This window comes from Colius striatus, chromosome Z (genome assembly GCF_028858725.1).
Source record: "Colius striatus isolate bColStr4 chromosome Z, bColStr4.1.hap1, whole genome shotgun sequence".
Lineage (NCBI taxonomy): Eukaryota > Metazoa > Chordata > Aves > Coliiformes > Coliidae > Colius > Colius striatus.
Window position 1 is genome coordinate 62891192 of NC_084790.1, and position 18921 is coordinate 62910112.

The 18921-nt window shown below is 40.6% G+C and overlaps 1 protein-coding gene across 1 annotated transcript in view; it reads left to right on the forward strand.

The window, feature by feature from the left end:
* Positions 1 to 3652: 3652 nt before the first annotated feature.
* TRPM3 (transient receptor potential cation channel subfamily M member 3) overlaps positions 3653 to 18921 on the forward strand; it is a 399584-nt gene continuing 384315 nt past the window's right edge. Inside the window, exon 1 of the mRNA XM_062019433.1 lies at positions 3653 to 3811. Within this exon, the coding sequence (XP_061875417.1) occupies positions 3653 to 3811 (159 nt within the window). The remainder of the gene's footprint in view (positions 3812 to 18921) is intronic.

Genomic DNA, 18921 nt, shown 5'->3' on the forward strand with positions numbered 1-18921 from the left:
ATGGGACTCTTTCAAGCAGATCCGTGAAGAGGTAAAAGGCTGCGTATGCCTGGTAGCCATGTTCCTCCAGCAGATATTGGGGTGGCTGAAGCTCCCCTGTGAGGACCAGAGTCTGTAAAGGTGAGGTTACTTCTAGCTGTCTAGAAGGCCTCATCCAGACGATTGATGATATGAGACTGGAAGAATAGGTTTGTTCACCTTTAAGGACAGACCCTAATGAGAGTTTTAACTGCTGTCTCCAACTGTTGAATGGGAAGGTGTACAGGAGAGGGACCTACATTGTCCTTGAAAGCATATGGAATCATAGAGTTGTTTCAGGTGGAAGAGACCTTTAACGTCACTGAGTCCAGCCTTTGTCCCAGCCCTATCAACCACTAGACCATTTCCCTAAGTGCAGCATCCACTTGTCTCTTAAACACCTCTAGGGATGGTGACTCCACTATCTCCCTGAGCAGCCCGTTCCAATGCCTGACAACCCTTTCAGTAAAGAAATTCCTCCTCCTATCCAGCCTGAACCTCCCCTGGTGCAACTTGAGGCCATTTTCTCTCGTCCTGTGGTGAAGTGAGAAGTGGAAACACACACAAGGGGAAACATGAGAACGTCCAATTATCAGTAAGGAAAAGCTTCTTCCCAGAGAAGCTACAAAATCTTCAGCACTGAGGTTTTTCAAGATCTGACTGGAGAATGTCCTGAGTGAGCTGATCTAAGTGGACATTCTTTAAGCATAGAGTTGGACCAGGTAATCTCCAGTGGTGCCTTCCAACACAAATTACTCTATAGCTTCTGTCTTGCCAAGGCAAAGTGAAATGAGAACATCTCATCAGCCTTAAATGACTGCTTCCAAGCCTTTAAGTAATTTAAACTTTAAGCCTCAAACAGTTTGATGGGTCTTGGACTTTGCTAGGCTAAAAGATTTAAACCAGGCAAATGGAGCCCTGTAACCACCAACCGACATGCCTTCCTCCAATTCTTGATAAATACTCCAACAGATTTATGAATTACTGTGAAGAACAAACATGTAGGTGGATTGGGAAAGGCTGAAATAGGGGTATCAGTCCACTGTATATATAACATGCAGTCACGTCCCTCTCTGCTCAGGCTGAAAATACTTTCTTCCCAGGCATACAGTATGCCTGATTAAAGCCACAACAGTGATGTGAACAAATGTATGAAGAATAAATATATGGTGTACATAAAAAAAAATTTAGAAACTACTTGTGTGTAGATTGTCATTAAACATATATGTTGCATTAAATCCTGTCAGATCATGCAAAAAGTTGAAACTTACTGTTAAAGTGATTTATACAAAAGGTGACTGGCACTTAGATCAACAGGTTCTGATGACTTATGGACCTAGGAAGAAGGAAGCCGTTTTCTGTATTTTCATTTCATCCTTGTCATCTGAGAAGAAACAGTACTTTCATATCATATCAAACATGAGTTGTGTTTCCCAAAATCTAACCTGAAGTCACTGAAATGACTGGTGCTGTGTATAGACTTACAGAAGCTTAAATTGCTCTTGGCTATGATTTTATTCTGCTCATAGTTTGAAGCTCATAGCCTGTAAGAATGTTTGCTCATTTTCCTGCTGCATTTCATATGGTACTGCAAGCTGAACAAGTAGTATAATACTGTCTGTGTAACTAAACAGGTGAAGGCACCAAACTTCATGTTCCAGATACATTAAACAAGGCTATGGATGGAGAACTAACACAAATATTTTTATAGTGTGTCCGTGAATTCCTTTGAGATTCTTATTCTCCACCCTCCCAAGAGAACTCTTTAAGACCATGTCTTCCAGCTTTTATCTAACCTGAGTTTTTAAAAACTTGCTTAGAATTTTTTGTGGGATCTGAAAATCATTAGATTTCTCTAATGCACAATTAAAGAAAAACACCGGAGTTGGGAAATTTGATAGTTATGACTAGTGGATAGAGCAGGCATCAGAGGAGTTATCTACAGACATCATTAAAAATGACACAACTAATTGACTTAATCAGCAAGGCTGACCAAATGCTGATGTGCCTCAGTGGGGAATAAATGAAGCTAAAAGCACTCATGAGCATAGTTCACCCAAATGAAGTAACTTGCTATAGTTATAGGAAAGGACCCTCTAGATAACGTCTATCTCCACTGAATGGAAGGTATTTAATCAGTCTGAAGTCTGATTAGGGGTGTGGAGAGCATTAGACTACCTAATACTATAATGAAATCTTTAGTCATTAGTTTCTAATTTACATTGAATAGAGAATTTAATATGTTCTCTGGAAACTCTGACCTATCTTTCTTGCTTATTGTTATGGCATTAGATATACTGTGAGGAAAAGATATCCTTTCCCAAATTATTTTAAGTACTATGGCTATAACTGGAATAATATTATTCATTATTATGTCATATCATCTTTTTAAAATAGAAAGTTCAGCCGCTTGGGAAAGGAGCATATATCTGACTTTTTCAGTAAAATACTTTTCCATGAAATCTTCATAAGAAGAGCTAAATTGTAAACAGAATTGCCTGCGAAACACTTGCTGCATTTTTAGCAACCCCTGAAAATCCAAGCATCTATCCAGAGGTGTTTTTTTTGTTTTTTGTTTTTTTTTTTAATGTGGCTGTTTAGAACAAGAGGAAATATTTACCTTGTAATGTTATTGCCTGAACTCGTGCACTAACATGCTGACTAGCCATCTTGTTAGTTCAGCTGTGGAGACTTGAGCATCCTCTCACCTCATGAAGAAAGACCAGCAGTGAGCCTGAAGGGCGAAGAAAAGGTAGCTTTTTCACTGTGACACCACACCAGTGCCCTGAACTCAACACATAGAGCTGATGAACCCAATGTATGTGTTCATAAAGTGCTGGCTAGGGCATATGGAATCCAGGACACTGTCCAGGACCACAGGAGACCTTTCCAGTATTAGCACAGAGCCTGTTAATTCCAGAGATAGCTGTTGTGGAGAAGGAGAAAGAAAAGCAGGCTGTGTCATAGATGTGCTCCACCAACATATACCGTGCCATCTTTTGCTTCTGGCTTGGTATTTTACACCCTCCCAAGCGTAAACAGTAGGGAAAAACGCTGGATTTTGTGAGTTATCTGTGTTCGGGCAAGTGCTGTTAGACTTGAAGAAGGAACGTGTTTTTTTATTACGTGGAAACTACTACTTTAGTTCCATACAACTACTAACACAATTTAATGAGAAGCGGCCTCCTGGTAAGATTTTGGCAAGATGAAGAAGCGAGCTGCTGCTGCAGCCGGTTTCAGCACAGTAAAGCTACCTGAGCCGTTCGCCTGCCGCGCCCGTTTCCCAACGCACGTCTGGCACAAACTTCGTCTCTCGCCCAAGATGACAACTCTAATTTTACTGTGGGTCGTGACGAGCTTTAATTGCCGCCGAGCGCCGTACGGTTGCCCGATCCTCGGCCCCAGAAGGTGTCCTCATCACCCCTGCTGCTCCCCGGGCGCCTCTCGCTCCCCGCGTCCGCATCTCCCTGCACTGGGGCTCCCATGGGCAGTCCCGCGGCCCCCGCGGGGGCGGGCGGCTCCGCTCCGCCCCAGCCCGCCCCAACTCCCCTCCCCTCCCCTCTCCCCCTCCGTGCCTCTTCAGCGTCGTTAAAACTACGGTCGGAGCGGCGGCGGCAGGTCCGGTGCCGGGGCTATGGGGCAGCGGCGGCGGAGCCCCGGGGCGGCGGAGCGGGGCTGTGCGGCCGAGGGCGCAGCGGGCGGCGGCCGCGGGAGGTTGGCCGAGTCCTGGCGGCGGCTGAGCTCCCGGCGCGGTTCCGCCAAGCGCGGCGGACCGCCCGCGCCCGCGCCGCCGGTGAGTGCCCGCGGCCGGGAGCGAGAGAGGGAGCGGACCCCTCCGTCCGAGCGCCGCCTGAAGCCGGGCGCTGGGTGGGGGTGGCCGGAGGAAAACCTGTTGCGCTTCGGGAGGAGGAATGCCCGCCGCTGCCCGTGCGCGGCTACGCGGCCGTGGCAGGTGCCGGTCTTGCCCCGCCGCGGTCGTGGCGCGGGTGCGCCGGCCGCTGGGCACGGCGGCACAGACTGCCCGCCCGGCTGGGGAGTAGCGGCTTGAGACTTGTGCGTGCCGTGAGTGGCCGAGAGCAGAGCGGCAGCTGTCGCAAGGGGAAAGGCTCGAAGGCAGATACCCGGGAAAGATGCACTTGGGAAGCAGAGGTTTTCTGCGTGGAAACGTGTTGTCCTGGTGGCGGGTCTGCCTTTAGCCAGCTAGATGGTATGTCGGGAGTCTCTGAGGTGGAGGGACAGACATGTTGCTGAAGATGCTTGCCGCGGCATAGTTTAGTATATGTCAGGAAAATGAACATCTTGGCAAGATACACACGGAAATTGAGCGAACAAGTTGAGCATTCAAGTAGAAGAAGAGAGTGCTATTTATTATAATGCTTCACGGTCCCTTTCCTTGGGAGCAGAACCCTAGTGCTCGGTGCTGAACACACATAGAAAGACTTTGGATGGCTGTCCAAGTATAGCCTCAGTCCACATGTGTTCAGAAACAATGTTATGTGCTACTGAAAGCTAACTCTCTTGAGGTCTGGAGTGATGTGCCTTATTCCACATATCAGATGTATTATTTCTAAAAGAAACATAGATTTACAAGCTTTTTAGCTGGAGGGAAGATGCCCACTGGTTGAATATCATTCGGGGAAATAACATAAGGGTGAACCGACCTACGGTAGAAAGGATGCCATGGCAACAAGAAAGCATCAGAGAAAGTAACAATATTCACTTATGGAGGGGGAAGAGAAGGAACATTGCATTCATCTGTACCATGCTGTAGATTAAAATACTACAATTTAGGTGTTTGAAGTTTGTTTTTTTTTAAGTACACTAACTTCTCTTTGTAGTAAGGGCCGTAAATTTAATTCCCAGATCAGGGTTCTATCACCAGAACTCATCAGAAGAAAAGCACAGTGCAGTAGAGGATTGTTTGCTTTTTTTTTTTTTTTTTTTTTTTTTGGTAGGGCTTGTTGACTTTCTATTTTAAACAAAGTGGTTCTTGTGTCTTACAGCGGAGATGAGTTTGTACTCCAGGCAAAACCTTGAATGAAAATTGTGTCGCAAGTGTTTGGCTAGAATTCAAAGTCTGTATTAATCATTGATTTTCCTTTACATGCCAAGAATCTTTCTGAATGGATGATCAACTTCTTGTTATTGTCTCTAAAGCAGTACTGAAGTGATGTATTTATACTAGTGGATTTGCATTTACAGTTAACTACTAAATTCCATGTATTGCAGGACAGATGGAAATGGTGGATTCTGAATTATTTCTTGTTTGTTTACTTGGGTTTTCTTAATTCGTCAGGATCATTTTTAAAGTACCTTTTGTGTGTATGTGTGTGTGTGAATGGGTAGCTATTAATTTTTGTTTATTTATACAGTTTTTTTTTAATAAGAGAGCATAGGATTTCTGAAATTTCATTTTACTAGGAATAACTCACTTAGGATCATTTTCCAAAGCAATGCCAGAACATACTAATCTTTAAGATATTTCCCACCACCATCACCTTTCTTTTCCTTCTCTCTTGCCCTCCTTCTACAAAAAAAAGTGTGAAGTTTAAATCCTTTTGGCACTGAGCATTCTGACCTCCCCCCAGCCTTGCCTCTCTGATTCTGTTTTTCTTGTAGTAACTTCTGTTTGTCTTGCACAGTTTACTTTTTGAAGCTTGTCACTGATCTGAGGAAAACTTTTGGGTCTCAGTGTTGAAGTAGGAGAATGGCACAAGAGATGCTCTGCATGTGTATTTTTTTGCTCACAGTTCTTCCCTTAATGAGTTCTGGTGTCTCAGATGATTTCTGTGCCTTTTCAATTAAGTTTTGGTCAGTGTTGTTTATCATTTGGAAACTGCCCAGGCTTGCTTTCTTTCACTCCTGAATGAGGAGTGAAAGTGTAGAGTGTCTTAGGGGAGAGGCCACTACTCTGCAGACAAGTTTTGGATAGGTGAGAGATGATGTCGGTAGTCCTTCACCTCCTTGAAAACTTAGAATATCACTTATTTAGAGCAATCTCTAGGGTTTAGTCTATGTGACAAACTTACAGATTAAGACTTGTTCAAAAGAAAAGGCAGACTAGTTTTGGGGTAGGATGTGTGTTCATTTTGAATAAAGAGTCTGATCTGAATGTCTTGTAAAGCCATTTAGATAAGTGCTTTTGTTGTTCAGGAACAGGAAAATTCTGCATTTTGAAGAACTAATTCCCCCGTTATTAAAGCTTGCTGTAGATTTTCTGTCAAATGAAAAAGTTCTGGTTTAGTACTTGCACGTTGTGGATGGTAGTGAAAATAACTATGTTACTTTTCTGCATCCTTCTTACTGGGTACTCTCTACCTATATCTGAATTTTTCACTTTTCTTTTTCTTCACAAGATTATAGAAATTGCTGATCCAGATGTTTCATATTTAATCAATGAAAAAGTAACAAGTAATAAAAGGGGTTTTTTTTTGTTATATTTCTTTAATTGTTAATTCCCAAAGTATAATCTGTAGCCTTATTTCTTTATTAAAGCAGGTTTTAAAAATTTTACCTAGCTTGTTTTGATATTGGTCCTCGAGTGATAAGAAAGGGAGTTGTTTTACTGGCAAGAACTGAGGAAGGAAAGATTATTTGAGACAGAAAGGATTTGCAAGAGATAACATTGGCTAGATCACACATGTGGCTGCATTTAAACAATCTCAACCTGAAAAGCTGTTATCTTTGTTTATAGTATACTGACCCTGATTACACTTTGAGTAAAGGGGTCACATAGTGAGGGACTAAAGTACAGCTATTGCTTTGGAAATGAAGCCTTTTCTACTGTTGCCCTCTTTCATCTGCTTGTGTAACTCTGGGAATAGAAACCTGAGTGCAATTCTCCTGCTCAAATTCATATAAGTTTTGCCATTGAAAGCAACAGATCACATTTTGGATCACATTCAATTTCTGCCCATGAAAAAGAATGTTGGGCTTCTTTCTACTAAGATCTTGTGTGTCAGTTGTACTTATGGCCTCTAAATTATGTGGCTTTTTCAACCCATTTAAACCAGAGATCCACAGTATAGTGTTCTAGTTTAGTAAAAGTAGAGCTAAATGTTTAGTCTGCTGTACAGGCTCCCATTACAGCACTTTTTTTCTTTATTGTTCAAAGATAATAGGTTTTTCTTATTGCTTTTGAACTGAATTTTCCCACAGGGTATTTACAGTAGCTCGGGAACAAAATGACAAGTGAGAAATGTACAAACACACGAAATAAAACGTTTTTATTTTGCTGGGCCATCAGTGAAATTATAGCTGTGAACCAGATCATTTGTCCTATCCTGGAGAGTGAAAATCAGATGGACTATATACAAAAGATTGACAAGGAGAAATCAGCTACCCTGCATCAGAGTTGAGCCATAGTTACATGTGTTATGTGGTTAAGAAGCACTGTATGTACAGTAGCTGTCACCTAGTGAGTGAGGAGCTGGTTTTCAGAGTGACTTGTTGTGGAACAGATTAGAGGGCCTTGAACAAAACTTAGATTCCTTTTTGAGTTCCATATTTGTGAATTTAAGAAACCAGCTGTCATTTTCTCTTCCTCATTTATTGTGGCAAGATCATCTTTGCCAAGAGGCTGGCAAGCCTGCTGAGGAGACTTTTAAACTAGGAGTGATGTGAGAGATTACAGCCCAGAGTTCAGTGAGAATATAGTAGAGCAAGAGCAGAAAGCAAAAGTGCAGGACTGGGAGAACAAGGGAGAGCTCAGGCATGTTAAAAGGGGACAAAAGAATGCTCACCTCCAGGCTGTGTGCATATCCACAGATGGTCAGGGAGTTGAGCAAGAGGAACTAGCACTCAGCATGCAGTCATTGAGCTGTAGCATTGCTGAAGTACCTGTTGTATGGTGGGACAGTTTGTGTGTCTGGTGTGCTGCAACATTTGGGAGTGGAGATGAGCCCTTCAGGAGAGACAGGCAGGGAAGAGCAGAAAGGGACTGCTCTCCATGTGAAAGAGAAGCACCAATATGTGGAGCTCAGGTATGGTTAAGAGCTTGTAGGTCAGGGTCAGAGGAGAGATCACTAAGTGTGACACTGTGGTGGAATGTGTCACAGACTACTGACCAGGTGTCGTAGTTTAAAACCAGATGATGACTAAGCACCATGTGTCTGCTTACTCAGTGCCCAGTGTCCATCATCCCCAGTGAGTTGGAGAATTAGAAGACAAAGGTGGGCAAATTCGTGGGCAGTTTAACAGAACAGCACAAGAAGAAATAATAATATTATCAAAGAACATAGAGAGTAAGTAATGCACAATCCAATTGCTCACCATCTGGAACCAGTGCCCATCCTAGTCCTGAGCAGTGATCCCTCCTCCCCAGCCAGCTTCCCCAGCTGATAGAGTGAGCAAAATTTCCTGTAGTATGGAAACATACTTCCAACTTCCCCTTGGCTAGTTTGGGTCAGCTGTCCTGGTTGTGCCCCTTTCCCAACTTTTTGTGAGAGTTAATTCTATCCCAGCAGAACCCAGGAAACCAGAGTAAGGAGCTAGATGAAACTTTTCCTGAAAAATCTGAAGAAGTCTATGTCACAGGCCTCCATCCTCATTGGGAACTTTAGTGTGCCAGGATACCAGCCATCCAGGAGGGTGTCAGGGATAACTTCTTGTATCGAATGGTACTCTGGTTCTTGTGCAGCACACTGTGCATACACTGTTCATAGACCATTGCTCATTCGTGCTATTAGAGGATTTTCTTCCATGGGTAAAACTCTATTTATCTTTTCTGCTGGCAAGCAGAAACAATGTTCTCAGGAGAACTTCTTGCTGCACTTTTAGATGAAGGCAATGCAGTGGCAAGTAGTGTGTTTGCTGGTGATGAGTGGGAGCTACCCACAGACTCCTCTCAAAATTAGTTGGTTGAGTTTGTCCCATGGCCTAGGAATCTGTGCAGAACAAAACAGCGTGAAGGCAAAGTCGTATTTGCAGTGAAGCACAGCACAGTCTGGGGTGAAGTAGAGTAACTAGTTTGCTGGTCACTGCTTCCTTTATGTTCAGTGATATCTCTGTCAGGATCACTACAGATAGAGAAGGTGACAACAGCAGTAGCAGCAGCAGACACAGATAAGGCAGGTCCTCACCACCTTTGTTGTCACCAGCAAGATCTGCCAGGTCTCTGCACTGAGTGACCGGGCTCAAGGAGAAGAGGAGGAGATACTCAACAACTATAGAAAGGCAAATGCCTTCAAAATACAGCAAAGCTGACCTGAGAAACCACATGCCATCTAGCCTTCCATCAGTCCCAAGTTAAATCACTAGAGAGAAAACATTGACTATAGAGGGTTGGCAGGGATTTATCGAGGGTTAATCATGCCTGATTCACCTGACTGCCTTCTGCAACAGAATCGAGGAGAGGAGAGGAGAGGAGAGGAGAGGAGAGGAGAGGAGAGGAGAGGAGAGGAGAGGAGAGGAGAGGAGAGGAGAGGCCACCTATCTGTGCTCTAGCCAGGCTTTCAGCACTGCCTCACCTAATATTCTTGTATCTGGTGTGACCTTACGGTCTGGGAGAGAAGACATGTTGGCAGGTGAAGACCTGGTGTGGTGTTGGGCTCACAGGGTGGTGTTTGTTGGCTGAGATGCTGCACAGAAGCCGGTAATTAAACAAGATCCTGCAGGGTCTGTATGATGCCTGTCCTGTTCAGCATCTCCACCAGTGACCTGGAGGAAGGATGGAAGCCATGTGCAGCCCTGGGTGAGGGCAGTTCTGGGGTGCTTGTGGGCAGCAAGATGCTGGAGCTACCTGTGTGCTTGGGTAGCAATGAGAGACAGCAGTGCCTGTGGTGGGGTGAACAGGACATGGCCCAAAAGCTGGGGGAGGACAAGGATTGCCCCTCTGCTTTGGTGCTTGTCAGACCCTGTCTGGGTACTGCCTCTGCTTTGGGTCCCCAACACAGGAACAACACTGACAAGTTGGTGGTAGGTGAGGGGAAGCCACAGAGATGATAAGCCTAGAGACCTCACCCTGGAAGGAAAGGCTGCAGGAACACAGCTGGTTCAGCCAGGAGGAGCAACAGCTTTGGAGGCACCCAACAGCACCCTGGGAATGGAAGAGATGCAGCGAGGCTCCTCTCTGCAGCACAGCTGAAACATAGCATTAAGGATAAGCCTTTTCCCCAGGAGGATGGCACAGCAGTGGAGAAAGGGTCTGGGGAGAGTGCACTGTCTCCATCTTTGGGTGTTTCATGCTCCATCTGTTTGAAGCCCTGAGCTGTCCAGTCCAACCCTCTGGCTGAGCATACTCAGGGCAGATGCTAGGAGTAGAGACCTCTCCAGGTACCTGACAGCCCAACGTTAAAAAGTCCTCTGAGAATTCATTTGCAAGGTGCATACTAGCAGATCCGGTAATTCTTGCCTCTAATCTCAGTAACTTCTGAGAGAAGTGTACCAACAGTCATCAGAAGTGAAAACACACTTTTTAAGAAAAACAAAAATAGTAGTTCTAGCCCATGGCAGGAACTAGTAAAATAATCTGATAATATTGTAAAATGCAAAGTAATGTTTTACCTGTCTATTCTCCCTCCTGCAGTAGTGAGAGGATTCATATCTTTCTCCTACAGTCTCTCAGCCCAGCCTCAGCTCCTCTCCACCTCTTTCATCTAGAGTATTTAGCTCCCAGGGCCTATCTAAAAGCAGGTGACTGTTCCATTTGAATGTAATACTTGTCTGATGGTTTCATTGTCTAGAAAGTATAACAACAGAAGGTGCAATAAAAAAGGAAACCAGAAATATGTCAGGGGTATGACTGGGAGGTGAGGCAGGTGCCTAGGTGAATGAAGTTTATGAGAAGTCTTTGAACAGGTTGCAGGTTGGATGTTGCTGCAGGATGTCACATCATCAGGTGAGCAGTAATGAGTTTTACTTCTGCTCTGGTTTTATCATCTTTGAAGAAAATGTTGTGGTTTATCATGATTTTTTTAAAAGTTCTTAGTAGCTGAAGAGAGCATAACCAATTCTCTGCACAAATACTTTGTCACGTATGACAAATTGGACATTTTGTCTAGCTTTTGCTTTAAGTAACTACTCTTTTTTATTCATTTTGGCATTTATAAAATGGAATTTATAAATATTAAGTAGTATAGTGGATTGTTTGGAGTTTGTTTCTATGTGCTGTGGATAAAGAACAGTTGTTCTGACTGCGTATTTGGATGGATTAATAACAAGTTGAAAACAGTGGCTATTTATATATACTTCAGATTAAACCCAGTTTCCTCAACCTCAGTACCAGGCTGCTTTGTTAAGAATCTCTCAAGCATGCACTGCCTAGTATCTCCCTGTAGTGAGCTTCCAGTGAGGAAACCTGTCAAGAAATTTCTTACAGTAGACCAGTCCTATATGTTTATGTGGATGGCTCATCTTGAATTTTTTTTTTACCAGTGGAAAGAAAAAAATGTATTGTGCACATTACTTCTTTGGTGCACATGTGGACTACTCTGCTAAATAACAAAACACCTGGATTTTTTGAAGGTTAGTAATTTGTTAAGAATTTAGGGAACAGAATTGTCCCAAGGAAAATGTGTTCTCTTACGTGTTACAATCCTTGTGAAGTTCTCTGTTGTGTGGTCTAACTGATGCTAGAAAAGAACTCGCTGGTATTAGCATGAAGTGACTTTGAAATTGCTGATTTTATTTCTGAAGGAAAGTGTCAGATTTGAGATTGAAATAATTCTCGAAGGTGTTTGTATGGGGCAACCCTCAGAAGTTCTTTCCATGCTAAATTATTTTGTGACTGTAGCTTTTGAGAAGAGTGATCTGTACCTGGTAGAGTTGTTTGTCTCCCATCAAAATGTGTCCAGGGTTATTATATTGAAGACACTGTGTCTAAGAAAATACCGAGGATTGAAGTTACCTTGCTTTCTTATGGAGATAATAATTATAAATTATTATTGTTCAGTCTACTCTGTATCTGAAATCAAAGTCCATGTATTTAAAAAGGAGGTGGAAGTTTAATAATTAGAATGGTAGTGTCAAACTCCATGGTCAGAATTTGAAAATTTTTCGTAGTTGAGGATTTCTGACTTTATTTCATTTACTTTTTAAGGACCTGATAGTTTGCAAGTGGTGCCTGTCCTTCATTTTCAATAAAAGATTGATGTCAAACTGAATATCCAGGATCAACAGACTCTTAAACTCAAGCACTTCTAATTGTATTCTGTAAATGAACTGTTTGTGGGTTGGTCATGTAGAGGTACCATTATCCCTGATCACCCTAAAAACAGATGAAACGGGCCCCTGAAGGCTTGTTTTCCTGTAGGACTTTTTAATCTCTTATCTGTTACGTACAGCTGCTCAGTGTTGCCTGAAAATGTAAAATTTCATTATAAAGAGATTTTTTTAAAATTGCAAACAGTAATTTAGGAGTAAGGAAAAAGAAAACCAAGAGGTGTGGGGAGGTAAGAAATTCCTAGACCTGTCCAAGAGTAGGAAAACTTGTATCTAGATCACTTTTACCTTTCATAGTCTCTTTTGCAAGTGAGATCTCTGTGTTTTTTTGATTTGTTGTGTTTTTTTTCAACGATTTTTTTTTCACCACAGTGAACTACTATGAGGCATACATATAGGTAGGCTTTTGGAATTCACCTGAAGATTATGGGATCTTTTTTTATTCATCACAACGTAATACTGACAAATACTTCTTGAAGTACACAAAATGTTAATATCACTTAAGAAAGCAGAAGGACATTTTTAGACACATCTTGCACTTTTCAGTCTAACACTGGCTGGAAAGTGATACGAGTATCCTATTATAACCTACTTGCTGCATTTGTAGCTGAAAGCAACTCTTCAAAGACATATCTTTAATACTTCTGCTGAAGAAGCATTTCAACAATCCTGTCACATTTCAAAATGAAATATAAAAGGAAAAGAAAAAGTCTTATTTTCCAGTACAAGTAGGTTTTTCCTGTTCTTATGTTATTTTTGCTTTTAGATAACATATTTACAATTTAATTACATAATGGAAGTGTTGTGTAAAGAATATACCAAGTAGGAAATCTCCTGTTGCAACTTTTTGAAGTTTGCCATGAATTGGAGAGAAACTGTCTTATTATAAAACCTTGCAGAGGTGCAAGGAGAAAAAAAAAATCCTTCCTAAATAAACAAGCAAATGAAAACTTTCTGATAGTTATTGCCAGACTTTAAGGGTTTGCTCTCTGGAAGTAAAGTGTAGTGAGAAAAAATGTCTCATGATAATGTGCTAATTTATTATAGCTATTTATTCTGCCTTTATTTCTCAATATTTCCCCTGAATGGTAATAACATGATATTTACTGTTACAAATTTTTTGGTGTTTTACTCATATATTTAATTATCTTTCTATGAACACACATCAGATAGTTTTTTATTTTTAGTGGCTGGGCTGAGGTGTTTTATAGACTAACTCAAGAATAATTTAGATTTTGTGAAGGCAGGTGAGGCTTCAGTGATGTCAGAGTGTTTATACTTAATCCTATTATGCATATATTTATACATATATGTATATTTCTCAGCTTACTGAAAAATTATTTCCAAATCTAAACCCAAGAAAGGCAGAGGAAGTTCCTGGGAGAAGGAGCTTATATTTTGCTTCACAAATATAACCCTTTTCCAAGTTGCTCATGATACTCATGTTGAAATATTCTTCCATCCATAGAAGGAGTGTTAGCAGTGTTAACTAAGACTTAAACAAGCTTTTTCTTTGTAGTTATCATCGGCATGTTTTAAAAAATTAAAGACCCAGTTCACATTGGCTGATAGGTCTTATGTATCAGTGGTTTTATGCTCTGAAAAAATTATCTATGGAATAATAATGTCTGTGAATTTCACACTGTTTTGGGAGCTTTTGTTTTCAAAGCTATCAAAACTAAAGGATAAACCTGGACCTTCTTCATGAACAAGCAGAAGTGACTGTAATAATGCTGTGGCCATTCCTTGACTCCAAACACACACCTCCATTATTATTCCTTGCTCTTGCAGAATGTTCTGAGCTACAATATATATACTGACCTATAGAATATTCTGTTACAGGGCTTTACCTTTAGTTGAGCTGCTATTCGTCTGAGTGAATAAAGTAATTTGGAAATGTGAAGATGAGTTCTTGTACCCAAACCTGGTGCCTTCTTCACTGAACTAGTTGGTGAGCTGAAAATGCTAATGAGATCTTCTCTCTATTTTAACAGTAGAACTTGGAAGAATCTAGCCTGGAATGTTGAAATTATTTTATTCTTGGAAAAGATGAAACAGACTATATTATTTCAATTTTACTCTCATTTTTTATTTTTATTTTGAAGAAAGTTATTATGAAGAACTTCAGTCTGCAATAACTTAATTTTTATCTGGTTTTGCAATGCAAGCTAACCTTTGTTGTTAAAAGATTCCCAGACACTGGAAGTTCTTCATGGTCAGATGTGCTTTAAGGACTTGCACTAGTGGTCTCTTGAGAGAAGAGGATACTAAAAAAGGGAATGAAACAGGAAAATAATTGTATCCACTGCATATGACTGCATGACTTAAAATTTCCAAAGATGCAAGTTTGCCTTCGCTATTTCTTCTTTTTTTTTTTTTTTTAAAAGGAGGAGAGGGTACCGACCAAGTGTCATGGTTTACCCCCAGCCAGCGACTAAGCATGACACAGCTGCTCACTCCTCCCTGCAGCAGGATGCGGGAGATAAACAGAAGAGTAAAAGTGAGAAAGCGTGTGATTTAAGATAAAGACAGTTTAATCGGTAAAGCAAAAGCCATGCATGCAGGCAAAGCAAAAGAAGAAATTCATCTCCCCACTTTCCATCAGCAGGCAGGAAAGCTGTGGTCTGTCACATATAGTGATAACTTGGGAAGACAAGCATCATTCTGAGCATCCACCCCCTTCCTCCTTAGTTCCCCAGCTTTACATCTGAACATGGCATCCTGTGGTATGGAATACTGCTATGGTGAGTTGGGGTCAGCTATCTCAGCTGTGTCTCCTCCCAGCTCCTGGTGCCCCCCAGCCTGCTTGCTGGAAGGACAGAATAAGAAGCAGAAAAGGCCTGGACCCTGTGCAAACACTACTCTGCAATAACCTGTTGTGTTATCAACATCCCTGTATTATCAACACTGTTTTCAGCCCAAATCAAAAAGATAGCCTCATACTAGTTACTATGAAGAAAATCAACTCTATCCCAGCCAAAACCAGCACACCAGCATCCTCATTGGTGCATACTGTTGGAAGGGTTTTTTATCTGAAGGGAAACTTAGAACTCTTTAAAGGTCCCTATATTCTACAACTTAATTAAGAAAAACTGCAATTCACTTAGCTTCTGTAGATTGCGCTTTGCACTCACCAAAATATTCTTATTCTTCTTTTTGCCTGCCATAAGCACCTCTTTGTCCCACTTGTTTCATCAGATGTGGAACTGCCTGAACTTCCCTCAGTCCAGTCTCCCTTTTTAGGAGTTAATTGTATGTAAAGATGTCAGATATTTCTTGGAATTCAGTGATTTATCTGTGTGTGACTTCCCTGCACTGTCCTCTTTACGCGTATTAACTGTTCTCTTCTTTCCCTCAGAGACTTTATGCAACACTGAGACTACCATCTCTGTGCATATTTTTCTCTTCCCACTCCGATTTTTATATATATGTGTGTGTGTATATATATATATATATATATATATGTAAAGTCTTTTTGAAAGTTGAGTCATAAGAATGTGTTTATATTGTGTTATTTTTGGAGAATGAGCAGACATATTATTATACTTGAAATGCAACGATGGGCTCATCCTACTTTTTCATTGGGTTTTAGATCTATAGACAAGCATAGGATGCGTGAAGTGACGGTTCTGCGCCATGGTTGATTCCATTTCTCCTACCCACTCTTTTTCTTTTGGTTCACACAGCCTTTCCTCCTTTGTTTCATCTTAGAAACAGCAGTATAGTTAATAGCATGATGCCCAGACTGTTACCTGGCTCCTTCTGAGTCAGACAATTTGGAGTGTGGGCTGGAGCTTAGAACTATCTCAGACCCAGCCTTCTAGAACCAAAAGGGCTAGTGAGAATATCTGGTACTCCTCCAGATAATCAGGGGTCTTGTGACATAAACCAAGGCTTAATAAAAGTTCCTGTCCAAATACTTCTATCTGTTTGGCTTTTTGTTTCTTTTTACAATCAAAAAAAAACCCAAAAACAAAAAAAAACCCCACCCAACAAAACCCACCAAACTTCTGGAAAAGGTTAAAAGAATGTCATGGAAAATTTGTGTAAGGACATTTCCTAGCTCATTTCCAGCTGCTCACTTGCCATTTTAACAGGATAGAGGAGTGATTCTGATACACCTGGACAGAGACTGAGATAGCCTCTGATAGAATTTTATAGTCTCATAGCTCATTTTATTTAATGTTGTGATTTTGAAAGTAATCTTTAACGTCTTGCTGAAAATACCAGCTGTTTTACATTTGCATGAAAGTTAAAATATTTGGGGCAGTGAATCTAAAAAAAAAAAAAAAAGAAAATAATCCAATATTATAAAAGTATTTTTCTTACCTTAATAATATGGTACTAGAAAGCTATAGCTAATTGTGCCTCGTGTGCTAATGGCCTTGCTGAGTATGATGCTGTTCTCATGGACAGCTAGGGAGATCACTCTATTGCTAACAGCTAGGGTGTGTGTTCACAAACAGCTGTCTCTCTCTTTGCAGAATTTGTTCCAATGGAAGGAATGCTTCAAGTCAAATTAAGACAGTTGAGGATATTTCACCGTTCCAGTAATCTGACTTGATGACTTGCCTCTACCTGTATAATGAGATGTAGTACACTGGGAATAGGGTCTCACATTCATTGTATGAAAATAAGTGTTTTTTTAATTCAATTTCTTGTCAGAACTCCAGCTGCTGTAATTGCCAGCTTTGGATCTTGATGTTCCACTTAGCTAGAAATCACCACTTTGCTGTCAGATAGAGAAGGAGGTGATAAGTCTCAAATTTTATGAGGAAAATCAGCTGTTAGCATGTTGATTCTGCAGGAATCAACTGTTACACTGCTAGAGTATAGAAGTGTATTCACGCACACAACACTTAACATTGGTGTTAAGGACTGGTAGTAGATACACAGCTGATTCAGTGAGTAATGAAGCAGATATGACAAGTATAGCTAACGTATATCAGGGCATTGTAAATAAGTCCTCCACTTGACTCCACCTGCCCATGTTTAGTGGGGTTTGTTGATTTTTCTGGTACTTTCTACAGTTTCAAAAGTACTGTCAAGAGTTCAGAAATGCAAGTGTATCTTATGTACATGTGTTCATGCGAAATGTTGCACATGCACAGTAGATCTGACATATCTAGAAAACAAAAGTTTGCAAAGCTGTCTTGTGTTTATGTGGTACATCTGGCATCTGATGTACTTGGAGGGCTTTGGGCTTGCACGTGTTGGGCTGCTGTGTAGCACATCAAACTTTTTCTTCTTTAAAACGAAGTGCTTGTATGACTTTCTCACACATGCAAGCAGTGAAGTAACATGTTTTCACAGGTGCAGTGTGGGACCAAGTGGGTTTCTAAGCATATTTGGAAGAAAATAGTACTATATTTATATGGAATTCATAGGAAAAAAAAAAAGGAAGAAAAATCTAAGCCTTGTTGAAAAACTGAAATTGTATTTGCTGCTTGACTTTTTCACCTGTGATGGATGCAGTTACTTTTTACTTTTAAATAAACTTTTAAATAAAAGTTTTGTGCAGTTATCAGCATGCCTTTAGACATTGGCTCTGTCTGTCCTCTTACATAGAGAGAACCAAGCCTATACACTTCCCATCATATCGGAGAAATATTTAAAATTCCTGAAATACAGATAAATGGCAATGTCAGAAATGTTTTAAACAGTTGTAAGACTATATGCTGTCATAGCAGCAATTTGCAAATAATTAAGAAATATATGGAGGTGAACTTGTGTTGTGGCAGTAAGAAATTCTTTGATCACACAAAGTCTTTCAACATTCACCATCTTTTTTTATATCCACAGTATGGCACAAAGAAGCCTCTCTTATGACTGACTATATTTAAGGATTGACAGTGCTGAAGCCTGCAAAGATAGTTCTCACTGAAGAAGCATCCTTTTGTTCTTTCCCAAACTGAATTTTAAGTAGTGGCTTGGTATATTATGAAATATGTCCTATCATTTGCTCTAAACTCCTGGAGGCCTGATGATGATATGGAAGAAACAGAGCATTTTAAGAGTCTCTTCTGAAAAAAAGAGGTGCAAAAATGTAGGCAACCTGAGCCTGCTCTTCTGATTTCTTAAGATTGCTCTAAGAGATAAGGGTTATAGTGCTAACTTGACATAATTTAAAGACCCAGGCAAATTCCATTCCCTCTTTTTAAGTGGCTTTTAGAAATGTTTTTGTAGCAGATGACCATTTGCTTTTCCTTTATCTGTTTCATCAGGATACTAGGAATGTGAAAGGTCAGAAATTCTGGCCTAATAATTTGCTTTGTTTCAGTGCAAGAGGTTAGAATTTAATTGCTGAATTCTTACCTCCACAGAAGTAAACTGAAATTAGGAGCAGAAATAATCACTGGAGTATATTTTAAAACATAAAATTCAAAAGAAGATTTTTGCAGAATTCTTAAACAGTGCATTTGAAGTGTGTAAATTTAAAAAAAGTTTATAGGAGTTAATTAAAAAGAAGTGTTTAAATAAAAAGTCACTCTGAGGATATTGTATTTCATTTATAGCCTTAGAAATATTTGTAACAGAATTCTCCATTGAATTTGGAACCTGTCAGCAAATGCCAACAACAGAAGGAAAAAAAAAATCCCCTAAATCTGTTCTCAACACATAGTTAGGTCTGCCCTTTAAAAAAAAGGCAAAAGTACTATAGCTTTTGAGAGAGAAAAGAAACATAAAAAATTAATATTTTCAAAGGGCATGTCTCATCACCATGCCTTTTTTCCTGTACAAAGA